This window comes from Myzus persicae, unplaced genomic scaffold, assembly GCF_001856785.1.
Source record: "Myzus persicae strain clone G006 unplaced genomic scaffold, MPER_G0061.0, whole genome shotgun sequence".
In the NCBI taxonomy this organism is placed as follows: domain Eukaryota; kingdom Metazoa; phylum Arthropoda; class Insecta; order Hemiptera; family Aphididae; genus Myzus; species Myzus persicae.
This window is the reverse complement of record NW_019103887.1, coordinates 1-17,336: the sequence shown is the minus strand read 5'-3', so window position 1 is coordinate 17,336 and position 17,336 is coordinate 1. Positions and strand designations below refer to the sequence as shown.

Sequence of the window (17,336 nt, the reverse complement as noted above, 5' to 3'; positions counted from 1 at the left end):
AATTTAACCGGCAACTTGAGTCCCGTGTTGGGTACGCAATTCGGCTATATAATTACTATCGATATTATCTACTAAAATCACTAAACTCGATATTATCGTGTCGCTAAAATCGATAAACTGTATTGTATAATAAACCTCACTATTTGTGGGATGGGGACAGTTCGGTTCCTTGATAAAAATTTCAGTATTCAGTTTAATGTGTGAGAGTGCATGCGTTACTGCCTTACTGTTGGCGAAAAATTCAGGCTATTGGTTTAAATAATCATTAAGACAAATACAGAAATCAGTAGATTTTTAAAGAGCTTCTTTGGACTACCTCTTTTACCTCCTGGAATGGTGAGTGAGGGGTTTGTGTTTGATCTTATGGCCATTACTCCAACTGGTTGTGACGAATTTACAGACTATATATAAATATATTAGATAACTATATTTCCGAAAATTCTAAATTCCCTCCTCATGTTTGGTCTGCATGTTCAAATAGCATACAAAGAACAACAAATATGTGAAGCTTTTCACTCGAAATTTAATTCATATTTTTATTCTAGTCATCAGCATATTTTCTAATTCATTGACGTCTTAAAATTATTCCAGATTAATACATATTATGTCTTAATAAATAGCATTAATTCTACGAAAAAAAACTATAGAAAAACCTAAAGAACCTAAAGAAAACATTTAAAATTAGAATACTTAAAAAAAGAAATGGAAAGTTTAAAAAAAAAAACGAAATTTCACCATGAAATTGTATTAAAAGCGTTTCATTTAAATTTCAACTAATATAAAGTATACAGAATTACAGACATAAGTATATTACATAATATTATTATCATGACCACATTTTTATACTATTGTTATTTTGAATTATATTTGAGCTGAACTAAAACTTATTATCATGATAACATGTAAAACATATGGTCATTACTTATACTTCTATTAAATTAAAATAAACATCAATGTATTCATTATTAATAACATTTTGATATCGATTATATCGATATAATCGGGACGTAATTAGGTTATAAAAAAGGTATACCGGGACGCAAATAGGCTATGACTTTTTTTGAATCTTTTTTTGCAAGATGTAACTCACCTGCTGATAATAATTTGGGACGCAAGTAGTATGCTCGCGTTACAAGTGGTGAAGTTTCCCCGAAAATAAACTGACATAATATAATATAATTTATTATTCACGAATATCCCGGGGGCATCATTTCAACTTTTTGTGTACCAAGTAATTGGTACGCATAGCTGTTGGCTGTTTGTAAAAATATAATTTGTACTACTAGGAGTTAAGAGGACGTTACACGGACATTTGTTGTCTTTGTCTTACAAGTGCTTAACATACCAAATTTTACGCTCTGCAGATCACGTTTAGCGCCGTAAATTTAAAAATTAGAGTGAATTGAACTCTTATAAAATTTAAAGGTGAGACTTTTATCTAAGGCATCGAGTGGGCTTTTTATTATATTTTAATTTTGAGAAGAGTAATGAGTATTTTAAAATTGTAAATTGCTTGTATCTTACCTTTAATTTTTATAAAAGGTTAATTCACTCTTATTTTGAAACTAACGGAGCTACACGTGATATGCTGAGAGTAAATTTGGCATGTTACGCACTTGTAAGACAGAGACAACAAACGCCCTTGTAAAGTCCTCTTAATACTTAACATTATAAATTGTCAATTGTCGACTTTTAAATTCTAGAAAAATTGTTATAGATAGCTTACAATATACAAAAATGCTCAAAACTATTAAAAATTAAAAATCGATAAAAAAGAAAAATGAAGTTTAATATCGAATTAAAAATCATACTATTATAAAATCAATATTATTTCATTTAAAATTGAAAACAGAAAAATCCAATACCGATGATCAAAGTTTAATCTCGATTTCAAGTCCAGGAAAATACAACTTGCCACGTCGTTTCCTTCATTTTTTTTTATTTTGCTATTGGTAAATTAAAATATTTTGTAGATAGTTTTGACACGATGTATGAAATAAATAAAATAATGGTATCTACTTGCCTACCTATATTGTAACTTGTAGATGGATATCATAATAATAATAATACCTAAAAAGTACTTACCTAATACTTGATAATAATAGTATTCTACTGTAATGTAATTGTGCTTTTGCATCATAAATTCATAAACCATTATAAATGTTTTGACGAAAATAATGTAAATGCAAACTCGTTTGCATAATATAGAAACGTCGAAACGAGACCTTATTTTTATCGCGATACCTGTGACCGTGGGTAGAATATTTAATGTATATTTAATGTTCACCGAGGAGGTCTCATATTATGTGTAGGCAATATTATTATTATGGTTGCCTCCTACCTATATGGGGGCCATATCTACCAGCTATACTTTATGCACACAAATACATAGACACGAGATAAATAGCTTCCCGAGAAAATTACTTTAACCACTTCGATGTAGGTACCTACCCTATATTTTAATAAACTGATGTAGTGTAGATTACAATATAAGAAACCCACAGCTGGAAACGTGATAATATTACGTAGATAATAATATTATTGTTTTACACGAAACCGGCGACGTTTTGTTACTACGGATTTTTGTGTATATGCATTGCAAACATTGATCAATTTTATACAGCCAAAGAAAAATTCGTGAAAAAATAATTTTTCCAAACAAATCCTACGTAATAAAAAACATGTTGCCCAGGAGTAAACGTGTTGTACTCAGACGTAAATAAAATTAATTTTGTGACGTTCGTTTAATTTACATGTTTGTTATATTATCAGGTTCCCAATTAGAAGAGTATAAACGTAAGTCACTAGTCGGACACTGGGTATTGGTTGCAGAATCGTTCGAAGATTTACAAAAAGAAAATGATAATTCTTCGAAACAGGTTGGTACTTACAATTTTTATTCTATCAATCTATCAGTTACATTATTGTCCCATTAAAATAAGTTTAAAGAGAAAATAACGTACCTATGCTATGGGATTTTGGACCGTTGATAATTTTATAAAAATTATCATGGAACTCAACAAGAAAAATTTACTTCATAGAAACCAAGTTTCGTTCAAAACAATTAATAATTAATTTTGACTATTTTCTCTGGATAGGTATTACATTATTTCAAAAAATTTTTAATTCTTGAATTTTGTTGTTCTACTCAGTGTACCTACTTAAGGAATATCCTGTGGTGACACACACTTCTGTTTTTTGAACGACAACCCAAATTTTTTTTACTGCAAATTATTAAGTGGTTAATTTTTTTTGAATATTTTGATGTATCTAATTCAAAATTCGAACTAGTAGAGTTGATACATTTTCTTTTAACTTAAATAAAACTAAAAAAGATAACCACCAAAGGTTATGAGTTTTTGATTTTAAATCACAGTAGGTACATGATATGAAAGTTGGATAGTTACCGGAATCGTAATAATATAATAATCATAAATTTAAAGTAAAGTTAATTAAAACAGTAGATAATACTAATACAAATACAGACTGTGCTGTAATATAATAGTAAATGTTATTATATAATCACATAAATATGTATTTGGGCTGGATAGACGTTTTTTGTTTCCATGTTATCATACTTATGATTCATAGTTTTTTATTGGTTTTTTTCCTCATGAAGGTTATTATATTTGTATTAAAATCTTTTGCCTATATTTAGGACAATGTTCCTTAAAAATGGTTTTACAAATGCATAAAAGTACCTAACTCAAAAACTTCTCGTTGAAATTTTATATTTTATATGTGAATAGCAACATTTTCAGAAAAATGTTTTCCTTAATAATTTATTCTACACAGAAAACAAGGGGGAGGGGTTCTCATTCAAAAAATAGAAGTTAGTATCATCACTCATTATGGGTAGGTAGTATAAAAAAATCCCACGAATTTGAAAACATGGTATATTCAAAAAAGGTAAAAAATTAGAGTTTGTATTAATTTATTATTGAAGAAGAAAATAAGAGGAGGGGGTTTGTGTAGGCGAGCATGCTTCGTGAATTAACCTGTATAATAATGCCTCGATGGGAATTCATAATATAGCGTCTATAATACAAAACGAAACTTCGGTGCAGTACCTACATCTCTCATTTCCTACACGAAAATGTCCTCGGTTTTAACACAGATAATAAAGTAATGGATGGGTCATCCGATCTTATCTATCACACGGGGATTAATTGCGATTACTTTGCGGGTACAGTTTCATTGTGTCCATTGTCAGAGCATATAACCGTAAAAACTGCAGCGCCGTGTTGTCTGTCCATATCTTTACCATGCGGTTATGCGGCCGTACAGTTTTCCTTATCTGCTGAAAAAGACCGCGACCCCGGCCCGGCCGAGTACTTATAAAAAGGCGTGTTCCGTCCATTATTTGTGTCTCTAGGGGTTTATAATATAAAATCCTGGAAAACATCAAATTTTGATACACGAGATTTAATATTGTTATGCTTTCATAATATACCTGTCTATGTATTATTATCATTTTTGAAACTCACGGAATTCATATCCCATCACCTATATATCTTAAGCCAACGCGTTCTTCAATATTTTCACCGCATTTGGTACAAATATACAATATAAATATTGACATAATATAGCTTTCTCCATGTACATTACCTTCGTTTATTAATTCATTGATTATTCGGTAGGACAATATATTAAGGTTTATAAATATTACTATGTTCGTATTGTTAAAATTAAAATAAAACCTTGATCATTATCTGGTCCAGAAGGTTTTGAGTGTACCTATGTCATTGAGTCATTGTAATGAATGTGATACATTTTTTTTATTTAATGAAAAATTTGCTGCGTCAAAAACCATCAGACGACACATTTAAACTCATAAATATTTACAAAAATTGAAGTTTAAATATTATGGCTTCCATTTGTTAATTGTTACAATATAATAGGTGCTTCATTATCCATCTACGATTTACCATACATCAGGTTATACCTTAAGATTAGTACTTTATATTTTCTTGAGAAAGTTTGCTCTTAATAAGAGTTCAAGAGAAGTTGATATAGGACGTTCTCTCTGAGTTGTGAGATTCTGACATATTCAAGAACATTCAGGAACATATTCAAATACTCAATTCTCTCCTTTCCTTTCCAATTGATTTGATTTCAATGAATTAATCACTATAAACAAAAAAAATATTCCAAGCGGTGACGGATGAATCTATTTTTAGTGATGATGGGTACGTAATATGTTATTTTATATTTTTATTATTATCAACTTGTTCTTAATTTTGTAGGTTCAAATAATTTTTGCCAAATATATTGCATTTACCTAACTTAAATTATAAATTATAATAGTTTATGTTGTGACCATAGGTGGAAATAGAGGGGGGCTTGGGGGGACTTAGTCAACCCCAATAAGTACTATAGCTCCCCTCTCCAAAATGATGTTATGTTTCATGTGAAAATATATGATATATATTTACTTATTGTATTGTAAGTTGTAACTATATTTTATCATTATGAGAAAAAATAAGATTACAATATGTGGTAACACTTATACTTTGATGGCTCAATAGGAGGTTTATTAAAACATATTGACAATGATTCCATCATGAGCAAATTTGCAAAAAAAAATAGGACAATTGTTTTACAATAAATTGAATAAATTATATTCTTTTAATCATCTTTTTTTGTTGCATTTATGTGTATGTATTTATAAACTGTTGACATGTGTTATACTTCAATTCAATGAAATATGCGACTCAATGAGGTTTTTTGTTTCGATTTTTATCATATTATTTGAATAAAGTGTTTTTTAGTTACTTTAGCCCCCCCCCCCAGAAATCTCAATTTATTTCCGCCTATGGTTGTGACTCAGTTCGTGGTATAATAATTGTAAAGACAACTTAAAATCACTTATTAGTCCAAATATTTTCAAAATATTATTGCATTTAGAACATTATAATAGAAATAGGTATCTAGGTTAGCTAAGTTTCAAGTTTCTATGATTGATATTTCTTGTAATGTAGACAGCCATGTAGGTTACTGAAAAGCATGTAGATTTAAACTACAATTACATTTTAGATGTGTCAATTGACGTCTGTCCAAATGACACGATACGTCGATACCCGTTTATAGAACTTACTGAAAACATTTTAGATTCAACTAGTGTAGAAGTTAACTACGTACCTATGGTAATCCGGTACCTTACTAGTAGAATACTTGTAATTATCCTAAGTGGATATGTCTGACACCCAACTTGCAGGAGGCGCCACAGCCGCCAAATAATAGGTGCTTATCTCGTTGATTAAAAGTGTTTAATTTTTTACTCAAAATGTATGGTTTTTAATTACTAAACAAGTTTTGAACAAGTTTGATTACAAGTAATTTACCAATTACCAACACAAGAGAGGTACATTGGGTGCAAAATTATTCTATTATGAATATTTAAATTCTACAAAATATCTACAACACATTTCAGCCCCATTGTGATTCTAGGGTTGTGATGCGCTCGGCAATGGTGCTGAATTACCTATGCTACCAATTTCTGTCATTTTATTTGTATTGCGATTTAAAGAGACAATTGAACATTTTACTTTAATTATTATGAATAACTTATGAGTTGTAAAAATTTTCAATTTGTATAGCTAAATTGAAAAATTAAAAACAAGATTCCACGTATAAGCAGGTTATGCTGTTACCAAAAAATATATATACAAAGTTTTTTATAGTTGTTTTGTATTCAAATTTGAACGAAATTGCATATTAAATAACCAAGAACACCGTTTTTCGTTCGGAACCTGCTGCAGAAGAAACTCGTACGTTTCGGACATGATATAATCATTTAACTTATTTGCAACTTACTGATTTTTTTAGTTAAGAGATAAGAATTCTAACAACGGATAAACATTTGTCACTTATTATATGTGACAAGTTTTTGAAAAAGTCTGTATGAGATCAATTTCCTAATATTATCTTTATTTTTTCGTTAAAAATTCTTAAAGGTGTAAAAGATAAATATTACAATTTTTAAATTAAAATGTTCTTGCAATTCATTTTTTTACAATTTGAAGAAATAAAATCGAAAATATGGCAAAGACGATTTCAACTAGACTCCAAGAAAAAGCATCCATCCTAAAATAATCTATTCAAATTCAGCATTACCGAACACAATAATCGTGCTAAGATGGTGTTGCATATCCATTTATTAAACGAGGCACATTCTTTTTTTTCCACTCTGCAGTATCTACATATATTCCACATAATTTGCTTAAAAAAATACATTATATCCATGTATAAATAGGGGTCCAGACTTCCTGTACAAACATTTATTTCATAATAAAATGTATGAGAGTAATTTATTATCATATGTTATCTTGATGAATACAAACGGATACGTATTCAGATTTTAAGACTCCGTTGTGATTACCCCCTCTTATAAATATTATTTTTTGACGACTAACAAATTAATTTCATGCCTACGTATACATGTTTTATTATTAAGTAGGAAAAACAAATTTAAGGTGTTTGACTATTTGATCAATGTTTCTAATGTTTCTATTGCATTTTATCAAGCTTCATAATATACAGAAGGTAAATGAGTATACACTTCACATTATGGGCAATTGCAATAAATTCTATAGGTGAGTAGTTGTAGAGACGCCCTAATGAGGAACATGTGAATAGTATATAATATAGAGGTGTCTTATCTTGGTGTGCCGACCTCGTATATATTCCTTTGGAAACTGTAGTGAATAGCGTGATGAATTTCGGACCGGAAGTAATGAGATTTGTCGTGATGACGCGGTTGTCGTTCGATTCTCAATCAAATCGTTCCGCGAGTGCGTGGTAAAAAAACCATTTTAATTTCTAAAAAAAAAACTATAGAAAACATACCAGGCTATTTTGATTCGGTTAGCTAAATGGTATAATTTTTCAGTCTCAATTATGACGTTACTTCGTAGCAGAAGATTCTATACAGTGTTATAATAGATGAAACTAGGGCTTCCCACGAGGATTTACTAATACATAGTGATGGCATCTTGAAACATTATATTCGGACCAGCAGCAGTTACAGGACGCGTACCTTTACCATAAATCTTCTAGTAACGCACTGGCGAATAGCAAGGGTGGCATAAATTATTATATTATTCTAATTTCTATATAAGGCGATCTATGACGTGAACTTAATATTGGTTGTTGGGGAGGGATGATCTAGACCGATGGAGCATCGCGTGGCCCGGGAAAAGGACGTGCGGCGATGTGCATGTGTATAGGATGGGCATCGCATATTATTATTATGAGGACGAGAAACGCGTTTATAAACCGATATTTGTCTCCCGGTCCTGCAGGATCGCAGATACAGTGACGACAGAAGCATCAGCACGAAATTCAAGCCCGAGAACGTGACGGTCCGACCAGGATCGGCCGAAGGATTCCTGGACATTTCGGGCGGTGGATACTTGCACGAGGATGGCGAACGTTTCGACGGCGACGGCCGGTTTGACCGGGTGAGCACAGTGAACGCTGACGATAATCTACTGCGCCTGGAATCGTTTCACACGTTCAAGTCTGTCCGACGACTGAGCCTACGACGCAACCGTTTGAAATCGGTCAGACCGTACGTGTTGATGGTTTTTCTTTCTGTTTTTCATATAAGTTTAAAGTACCAGTGGTAGTGCTAGTGGTATGGTCTTAAAAACTTACAATATCCATTTTATTTACACACAACTAATATATATAAACAATATTTAAAAGTTAGTTTTGTTAATTTCTATTAGATATTTTAAATAGAAACGTAAGTTTCAAAGTTAGACAGGAGACGGATGGGATATAGGCGTCATAAATAGTTCATGTGTGAAGATGAACACGTTCAGAAATTATTTACGTATTAGGTGTATAAAAATATTACAACTGTTCTTGGTAGAATTATTTATCGAAAGCTCAAAAAATCACCCACAAAGTCAAGTTATTGAGAGTTTGAAATTTTAAATAATTTATTTTTTCAATTTTGATTTAATCTGAATACTTCGGGGGACCGGTTATTAAATGATCGCTGGCCGTTCTTGGTAACCACTGGTCTAATAGGTCTCTATAGTTTGTACTTAATACAAAATATCTAAACCACTTAATAGTGTCAACCTCTTAAAAAAAAAATAGTCTCATTTAGTTTCTATGTGTACCTACTTTTTGCGTATGTTTGGTTGGCATTCGATCACGGCTTTTTATCTCTCCCGTCGAATGTTGATTTATCAAGTGTAATCTAAAAAGTGATGATGCCATTAACATTATTATGGGAAAGAAACATTTTTTAAGTTATATTAGTGGGTTTTTTAAACATAAATAATTTCAAAATAGAATTTTTAACGAACAATTTATTTGATCACTTTATCATACATTTTAGATCGATGTAACATTCAAATATTAATAATTTTAATAACGAAACAATGCGTTATTGCTATTATGTATTTGCTTGAATGAATATAGCATCTAATTTTACCTTTTTGTGTTGAATAACGCTTGAATTTATTGAATCATGAATCATTTTATAATCAGATATATTTGAATAATTCTTTACATTCTATAAAAATATAAATTTTCTTCAGTATTGACGGTGATTTGGCAGAAACATTAATCCGTCTAGACGTTTCAGAAAACCAACTTAATCCAGAAGACATATACCGCTTGTCTATGTCAAAACTAGAACAACTTTATATGTTGGCCAATAATCTGACGGTTATCCCCGAGAGAATTACAAATTGTCATTGCTTCTTGTCGCTTAAACTTCTAGACTTGAGCGACAATTACCTGTCATGTCCCAGGACGTTCTATATGTTGTCGACTCTGCACAATTTGCAAGTATTGATCATGAGCAATAATCAAATATCGTATATACCCTATTTGGTAATGAAACAGGTGCGATATTAACATATTATTATAATACATATTTATGTGTACCTATCTACTTATCACATTAAACCTAACAAAATGTCTTTAAATCATATTTTGTATTACCTAATTGTATACTCAACACCAGAAAATATGGATTAGTATGCTATACAAATAATCTATAGACAAGCTAAAAAATGCAAAATAAAAGTTTCATCATATTTTAAAGCATCTGTTACATGACTTGAATTATGTACTTTTGGAATACACTGTCCTCCCCCTTCCACAAAAAAATGCACTTTGTATTGATATTCGGTCACTAGTCATATAATATACATTTTATATGGTAAATATTTGTGATTGGATTTGGAACTCAAGGACTTTGTGTTTTGCGTTTTTAAAGGAAGCTGATTATTCAAATGGTGACAATCAAACAGAAGCTTCTCAGGATCAAAAGATCATAGAAAAGTACAAGAGTAATGATGTAAAAGGTAAAAAAAAACATTTATTTGTACATTTTTCTTTTTTCAATTTATTTAATCTTCAATACATTTTATTGTGATAATCATATCAACATTTTTCAGAGGTCGTTTATCGGGTACTTCATATTCCATTTGTCAGTCTAAAAACAATAAATTTGTCGAACAATTTGATAGCTCACAATTCTTCGGTGCTGCCGTTAATTGGTTGGCCATCATTGGAGAATGTTATATTAACGGCAAATACCATTAGTTTGAATAAAAATTTGATAGAATTCAAAAATTTGTCATCAACCTTAAGTATGTTTAATATTAATGCCAAACGATAGTGAAAAGTTTTTAAAAAAAAAATAAAGCTACTTTAATTTTAGAAATTGTTGCCAATTTCTTCTTAGTTTGAGCCATTATCAATAATTTTATTGATTATTAAATGAGTTAAAAATTATAAAATATCACTTTTACATCATTATATTTTAGATTTTGTGTAGATCTTTACAATGATGTGTGTTTTTTATTGTGCTTTTGGCACGATAAGTAGTCGAAGTAATGCTTCAATTTTCAATTTCATCGCAGTATATCTTTTTTTGGCTGGAAAGTGAATCTTGTTAGTTCATCTGGGAGATAAAAATTAAAAATTTTCAATAGTTTTCAAAAGTGCCAGTAAAAAACAAAAGAACAATTAAACGTGAATTTTATAAAATCAGTTTAAGACAAAATCGATTTTGTTTTTTGGTGTAAGTCAAAAACTTATAAGTTATAACTTTATAGACAATTTAAATTTTCACCATATGCTTATATATGCATATATGACCATTTTTCATACCACATACAATTTTCAACATTTTTGACTCTTTTTGAGTGATTTTTATTAATTGTCAGAGTCAAAAATTAAAAGATCCAAATAATTAATGAACTTTTATTAACTATTGGTTATTTTTTAATAACATAATTAAAATTTTGGAATTTATATTTTTATATTTGACATGTATATTGTAGGAGTGTTGTCAGTTGTCCACTTGATGGTCACAAAGGAAAAAAAAAACATCACCATATTTTTGCTCATTAGTTCTTTTACCCTAAATGTTATTGTACTACGAAAATAAGAAAACAGTAAAATACACATATTATGTTGACATATTTTTGTTTTTTTGTGTATATACCTACGCGCAGTATCATCTCAGTATCACAGAATACTATAGGTATGTTAATGTAATATCGCAATGGTATGCAACTGCCTAGAATGCAATTTGATAAACTGAAAATCCAACTAAAATATCAATATTGCTTGATTCTATCTGTATATTCAAATTGATTTCGTTATTACATTATTAAATAAAATAAAATTGTTAATTTTGGAATTTTGAGACCGCAAGTTCTGTTATTCGAAATAGACAGTACTCTTAAGTGCACAGTAATATTGATGACGAAGATGATGACTACATGCAACGAAATATGTTAAAACCCTAGAGGTAAGTAGGTATACACTTCAACTTTTTGGTTATTCCCTCATAACTCAATTTTTTACAGTTCAGACTCCAATAATCCTGCATCTCAATTTTATTATTCATTTAATTCCCATCGAATATAGATATTCAAGGTAACTGTGAAAGTCGACACGAGAATCAACCGGCAACCGCATAATATCGAAATATATACCGATGTATCTTAATCGATAAATATTACTGATATTAGTCGACTGGCATTGCCGATAGCAAAGACGAAAAGTGAGGATTAAATAAAAACTTATTGCTCTGCTTGGAATCTAAAAAATAATTTTTAGACAGGCAATTCTATACATAAAATTGTAAATGACTCATTGGTTTTAGTTCTATTGGTAATATATAGAGAAGTTACACCGTATATTACACTACATACTGATTCGAGGCAGGCAAAAGGGCGAGCATCAGTGTCACCACGCGCTCATCATAAAATTACTGTACAATACTTGTTTTACCTCTTCATATTCAGTACCACTGTTTTTTTGACATTTTGACGAATATAAATACACAATTATTATTATTTAACATTTAATATAACATTTTATTATTGAATATTTATAATATATTTATATTTATATATATTTTTACTATTGAATAATAATGAGTAATATTAATACCGGTAAGATAATAATGATGATAATTATGGCCACAACGTTCCTGCGGGTCTTGGGAATGTAATATCGGCCTACGAAACTCCGCACTTGGGCGAATCAAGCGATTGTGGTCTTGAACACGGTCTCCAGGGAGGCGTGGCATACGTTATCAATAGTACACGAAAACTAAATATTGCTGATGGTTTTCAGGTGGTATTTCATCGCATTTTAGTTTACATTTTCGTAATTTTGTTTTTGTTGGCACATAGATATGCTATCACAAACGTGATAACATTCGTGATACGGTCATAGACCTTATACTAATTATAGACGGTACATGGTAGTAGATCCGGCGTCCACACTTGAGGGCGCTGATCAAGGTAGTACATGTACACCACACATGCGCACAAGAACGATGGGATTGTTCAATGATTGTTCAATAATTCTTAATTTTATCGTACGCCTTATCAATACACACTAAGTACTATCACAGAACAAACAGAAGAGAATCTTAAGGCTCATCGAAAAACCGTCCGATATTTCTGAATTTTAAACGTGCTGCCACATACCGAGAAATTCCCTTTTTTTAAAGTTTTCTGTGGTTTGTGGCTATACTGTTAGTTGGCAATTCCACTCATAACAACAATAACACATGGTCAACCATAGATAATATAAGATTATATTATCTATGTGGCCAACACGTCTGTCGATTTTCGTACTCCATCACGGGTACGTCTCGATTTTTTTGCGCTCCTAAGTCCAAAAGTTTTTTGTATTTGCTGTTATTTGCTTTTATTTGTTTTGATATTGTATACATTATTTACCGAAATATTGTCTTTAAAAATAAAAAAATTAATTGAATTTATACTGTGTAGTAATGTAAATTTTACAGCACTAGAGAGTAGTAAAAGTGAATTTGAAGTATTCCTACTGACTATAGGTACAGGTTATGTAACAATGTCACATACTTCTACCAGTATATTTATTTGAGATAAATCTTCAATTTTTTTTGGCAATTGCGTGTACTAATTACACAAGTAGGTACTATATATATATTTAAAAAATTAGTACTGCTTAGATTATTTAAAAACCAGCGTACGTAATTTGTTTTGTAATCTTCTGTGTACCTATGCATTTTTGTTCATTCATCAACTAAATAATGATAAATAAAATATGTATAGTTTTTGTTTTTCTTACATTCTGTACTTAGATAAATGGCAAAAATGCAATTTCTTAAAAAAAATCGGTTTGATTCTTTGAATATAATAATATATTAAAAATTTGAACGAACAGTGTTGCACGATATAAAGAAAAAAGGGAAATTTCCGGTACGTGGCAGCACGTTTAAAATCAAGAAATGTCGGACGTAGTTTTATCATCTCCCATAAGAGCCCATGTTAAATTAAATGTGATTCCGTTCTGTTTGTTCTGTGCCCTGTGGTACTATTCACAATAGTACAATAACAATAATATTATTGTTATCCTTCCGAATCCGAATTTCTGATTTCAAATTTTCAACGATTTTGCCGTGGTAAGATTTTTCACTTTGTATTTTTATTAGCCACTAGATTTTAGTCTTTAAGTTATCTGTTTTACGACTTTCCTTATTTTTACTAAGATGCCTAGAAAGTGTGTAATTTGCAATGCTTATGATAAAAATAGTGAACAATCATTTTATTCATAAATCATATTTTAACATAATAATTTATTTTTTAAAATTTAATTTATACTCTTAATATTGTACTTTTTTATGTGTAATCTTTTTGTAGATATTAATTAACTTTTTTGACGAAATTTCACACAAGCGAATGAATTATACTATTATTTACTATTTATTTAATCTTGAATTATTTAATCATTTAATTATTTTAACTACAATGTTGACTATTGAATATAAATTGTACAATTAAACGAGTTTACATACATGATATTATTGACTATAGTCTATAATGCATCTATTAAACAAGTATATATATTTTTTATTACCTTTTACTGGCTATTGGTGATACATTTATACTTTATGTTTTTTCTACTGAATCATTCCATCATTAAACATTGCCATTTATCAGAATGGAATAATAATGTATATTATATTATAAAGTATAATATTATGGAAGGTAAGTGTTAATAACAATGTTTTTGGTCGCAAGGAATGGCATCACTGCTGATACGCTAGGAATGACCGCACCACCCTGGATGTCCTGTCTTTTAGTATAAGGTCTATGGATACGGTTCAGCATTGTCAAAAATAATTTTGTGTGGTTATGTTTTGATCGTCGTAAAAGTTGTAGCGTGGTTTGCGTTATAATATTTCATGTGTTCACAACGACATTAGTTTTATAATTATCGCGCGTTATAAAGTTTGAATTTTTTTTGTGTTGTTAATAGTTATATAATATAATTAAATATTTTTTTTTAACGTTTAATATTTTTAGCAATATATACTTTTAAAATGGCATACAATCAAGATATCCATTCTCAAACGAAGAATGTAATTTTTCATGTATATAATTATTTCAAGACGATAGCTACTGATAAAAGTAAGCCAGAAATTTCAAATTTTTTTCGGGAAACCCGTATAGTAACTTCAAAAGCATGTGGCGTAAGTGTTGCTAGTGTAAAAAAAGTTTGTTCTGAAGCGAAAAAGAAACTTGAAATCGGACTTTCTAGCCAAATTGCTTTCAAGTCTCCTAGGAAAAGTTATAAACGTGCAAAAGTTAAGACTAATCTTGACGATTTTGACAACGAAGTTGTCAGAAGAATTGTACATAGTTTTTATGATAATGATGAATTTCCGACGACCTCAAAAATATTAGTGGCGATGCGAGAAAAAATTAACTACCCTGGCTCAAAAACGTCAGTTAAAGCTATTTTGCACAATTTGAACTTCAAGTTCAGGAAGTGTAATGATGGGCGTAGATTTCTGATGGAGAGAAATGATATCGTTGCTTGCCGGGTAAAATTTTTAAGAAAAATGTACGCATTGAGGCAGAATAATGATATAAGGCCAGTAGTTTATCTGAACAAAACATGGGTAAACCAGAACCATACTCAAGGTTACATATGTCAAAATCTAGAGAACGCCGAAGGACTCAAAGTATTAGTCGGAAAGGGTGCTCAACTCATAGTATGCCACGCTGGTTCACCCTCATTCGGATTTGTGAAAAATTCAAGATCGGTCTTTCGATGTAAATTGGGTAGTACGAAAGACTACCATTCGCAAATAAACTCAGAAATTTTTGAACAATGGTTTATTGAAATGTTGGCCAATTTAGAAGAACCATGTGTTGTAGTAATGGACACTTCCTACCATTCTGCGCTAGCCGAAGATTACCCTAAGGCAAACGCGCTAAAGGCAGATGTTCAAAAATGGCTTGAAAAAAAATGTATTCCATATTCACCCGTAGAAACATTATGTGAACTACGAGAAAAAGTTAAATTTGCAATACCTAAAGAGAAAAAATATAAACTTGATGAAGTCGCGTTACAAATGGGTCATGAATTGGTAAGATTTCCACCTCACCACAGTTATTACAACCCAATTGAGGTGATTTGGTCGCAAGTCAAGGGTGAAGTCGCTAAAAAAAATTACTCCTACAAGATGGCAGATGTTGAAGTGTTGGTAAACAATGCCTTAAATGAGATCACCAAAGAGGCTTGGGCAAAATATGGCGAAAATTGCAGCAAACAACAAGATGAAGATTTCATAAAGGAGGTTTTAAGGGATGAAATGTTAGAACCCATCATACTTACCATAAATTCCGATGAAAGTTCAACTGATGAAGACGAGAACGACGAGAACGACGAGAACGACGATGACGAATCACTTGATTAATTTTTATAACGACGACGACTTTGTTTATAACTATTTGTAAATATATATTTTTATTATTATTTCTGACTTTTCTTACTATAAAAAGAGTAAAAAAATTTAAAAAAGGTGGGTAAGTGGATATCTCTCTGCTGTAAAGTAGGTTACAAGTGGGTCACTGTTTAATGAATGGTATAAAATTTGAATTCAATGATATTCAACGAAAAACTTTTCTGAGCCGAAACTGTTTTTCAGGTGGATATTTTATATTATATTTATATTGTTATTATTCATTACTAATACGGTAGCTGGTAAGTTGAATTAATATTATAAAATAACTAAAATCGTTATTTTTGGTTATTTAATACTTCATTTCGTCCAAATTTGATCATAAAATAACTACAAAAAAAACTGTGTGTTTATATTTTTGAGATTTTTTGGTTACAGAATATCTTACTGACATGGAACCTTGTTTTGAATTTTCAATCCTTAGATATACAAGTTGAACATTTTATCAAATTTTAACTACGAAATCATTTTTAAATTTTAAATTTGATAAATGTTGTCAAAAATAGAACTTAAATGCTTTAAAAAAAAAATTTTGCCTATGTATTTTTAATATTTTTCAACTGCTTTTTTAACAATATATTAGGAGCCTTATATCAAATTTTCAAATTTTTGACCTAAATAATAAAATTGTATTTAAAACTATTGGGAATTTTAAAAAACGATCTCCCGAATGCACCAACTAGGTTCATTTTCTCATCAAACAAGATACTGAAGTTGAAAATCAAAGCATTATTTCGACTACTTATCTTGTACAGACACAAAAAATAAAAAAATAAAAAAGCACATCATTTTAAAATCAATGAATTCATAGCTCCTCTCGGAATCTAATATAATAAATTAGTAAACTGTAGTTCATTACACGATTTGAAATTATATTTGATGGGAAATCGTTTGGAGTTCCATGTCGTAAATAGGCTGATAGGCGCGTGACGATCGCGGCCTACTTTTCGTAGACCTCACTATAGGAATTTTATATCAGGCCTATGCAACTCATAATCCAATATTCACAAATTACACTCGGTGACATGAAACGTGGCTCCTGCCC

General features: G+C 30.4%; 2 protein-coding genes across 2 annotated transcripts; both read left to right on the top strand.

Annotated features, from left to right (window-relative positions):
• The first annotated feature begins 2,681 nt into the window (after positions 1-2,681).
• Positions 2,682-10,648, top strand: LOC111035925. Its single transcript, XM_022317756.1, has 6 exons — positions 2,682-2,715; positions 2,773-2,879; positions 8,304-8,572; positions 9,558-9,867; positions 10,244-10,331; positions 10,425-10,648. Exons 1-6 carry the CDS (start codon positions 2,682-2,684, stop codon positions 10,646-10,648), a joined length of 1,032 nt encoding a protein of 343 aa, XP_022173448.1.
• Positions 10,649-14,863: 4,215 nt separating this feature from the next.
• LOC111035921 lies at positions 14,864-16,246 on the top strand. The gene has a single exon (XM_022317754.1). The coding sequence runs from the start codon at positions 14,864-14,866 to the stop codon at positions 16,244-16,246; it is 1,383 nt and encodes a 460-aa protein (XP_022173446.1).
• Positions 16,247-17,336: the final 1,090 nt, after the last annotated feature.

Bases quoted from the DNA above. Each gene is read 5' to 3' on its own strand.
- LOC111035925 (XM_022317756.1), top strand. From the start codon at position 2,682: ATGTTGCCCAGGAGTAAACGTGTTGTACTCAGAC. The intron at 2,716-2,772 runs GTAAATAAAATT...TTATATTATCAG, and splicing joins TAAACGTGTTGTACTCAGAC to GTTCCCAATTAGAAGAGTAT. The intron at 2,880-8,303 runs GTTGGTACTTAC...CCGGTCCTGCAG, and splicing joins ATGATAATTCTTCGAAACAG to GATCGCAGATACAGTGACGA.
- LOC111035921 (XM_022317754.1), top strand. From the start codon at position 14,864: ATGGCATACAATCAAGATATCCATTCTCAAACGAAGAATGTAATTTTT.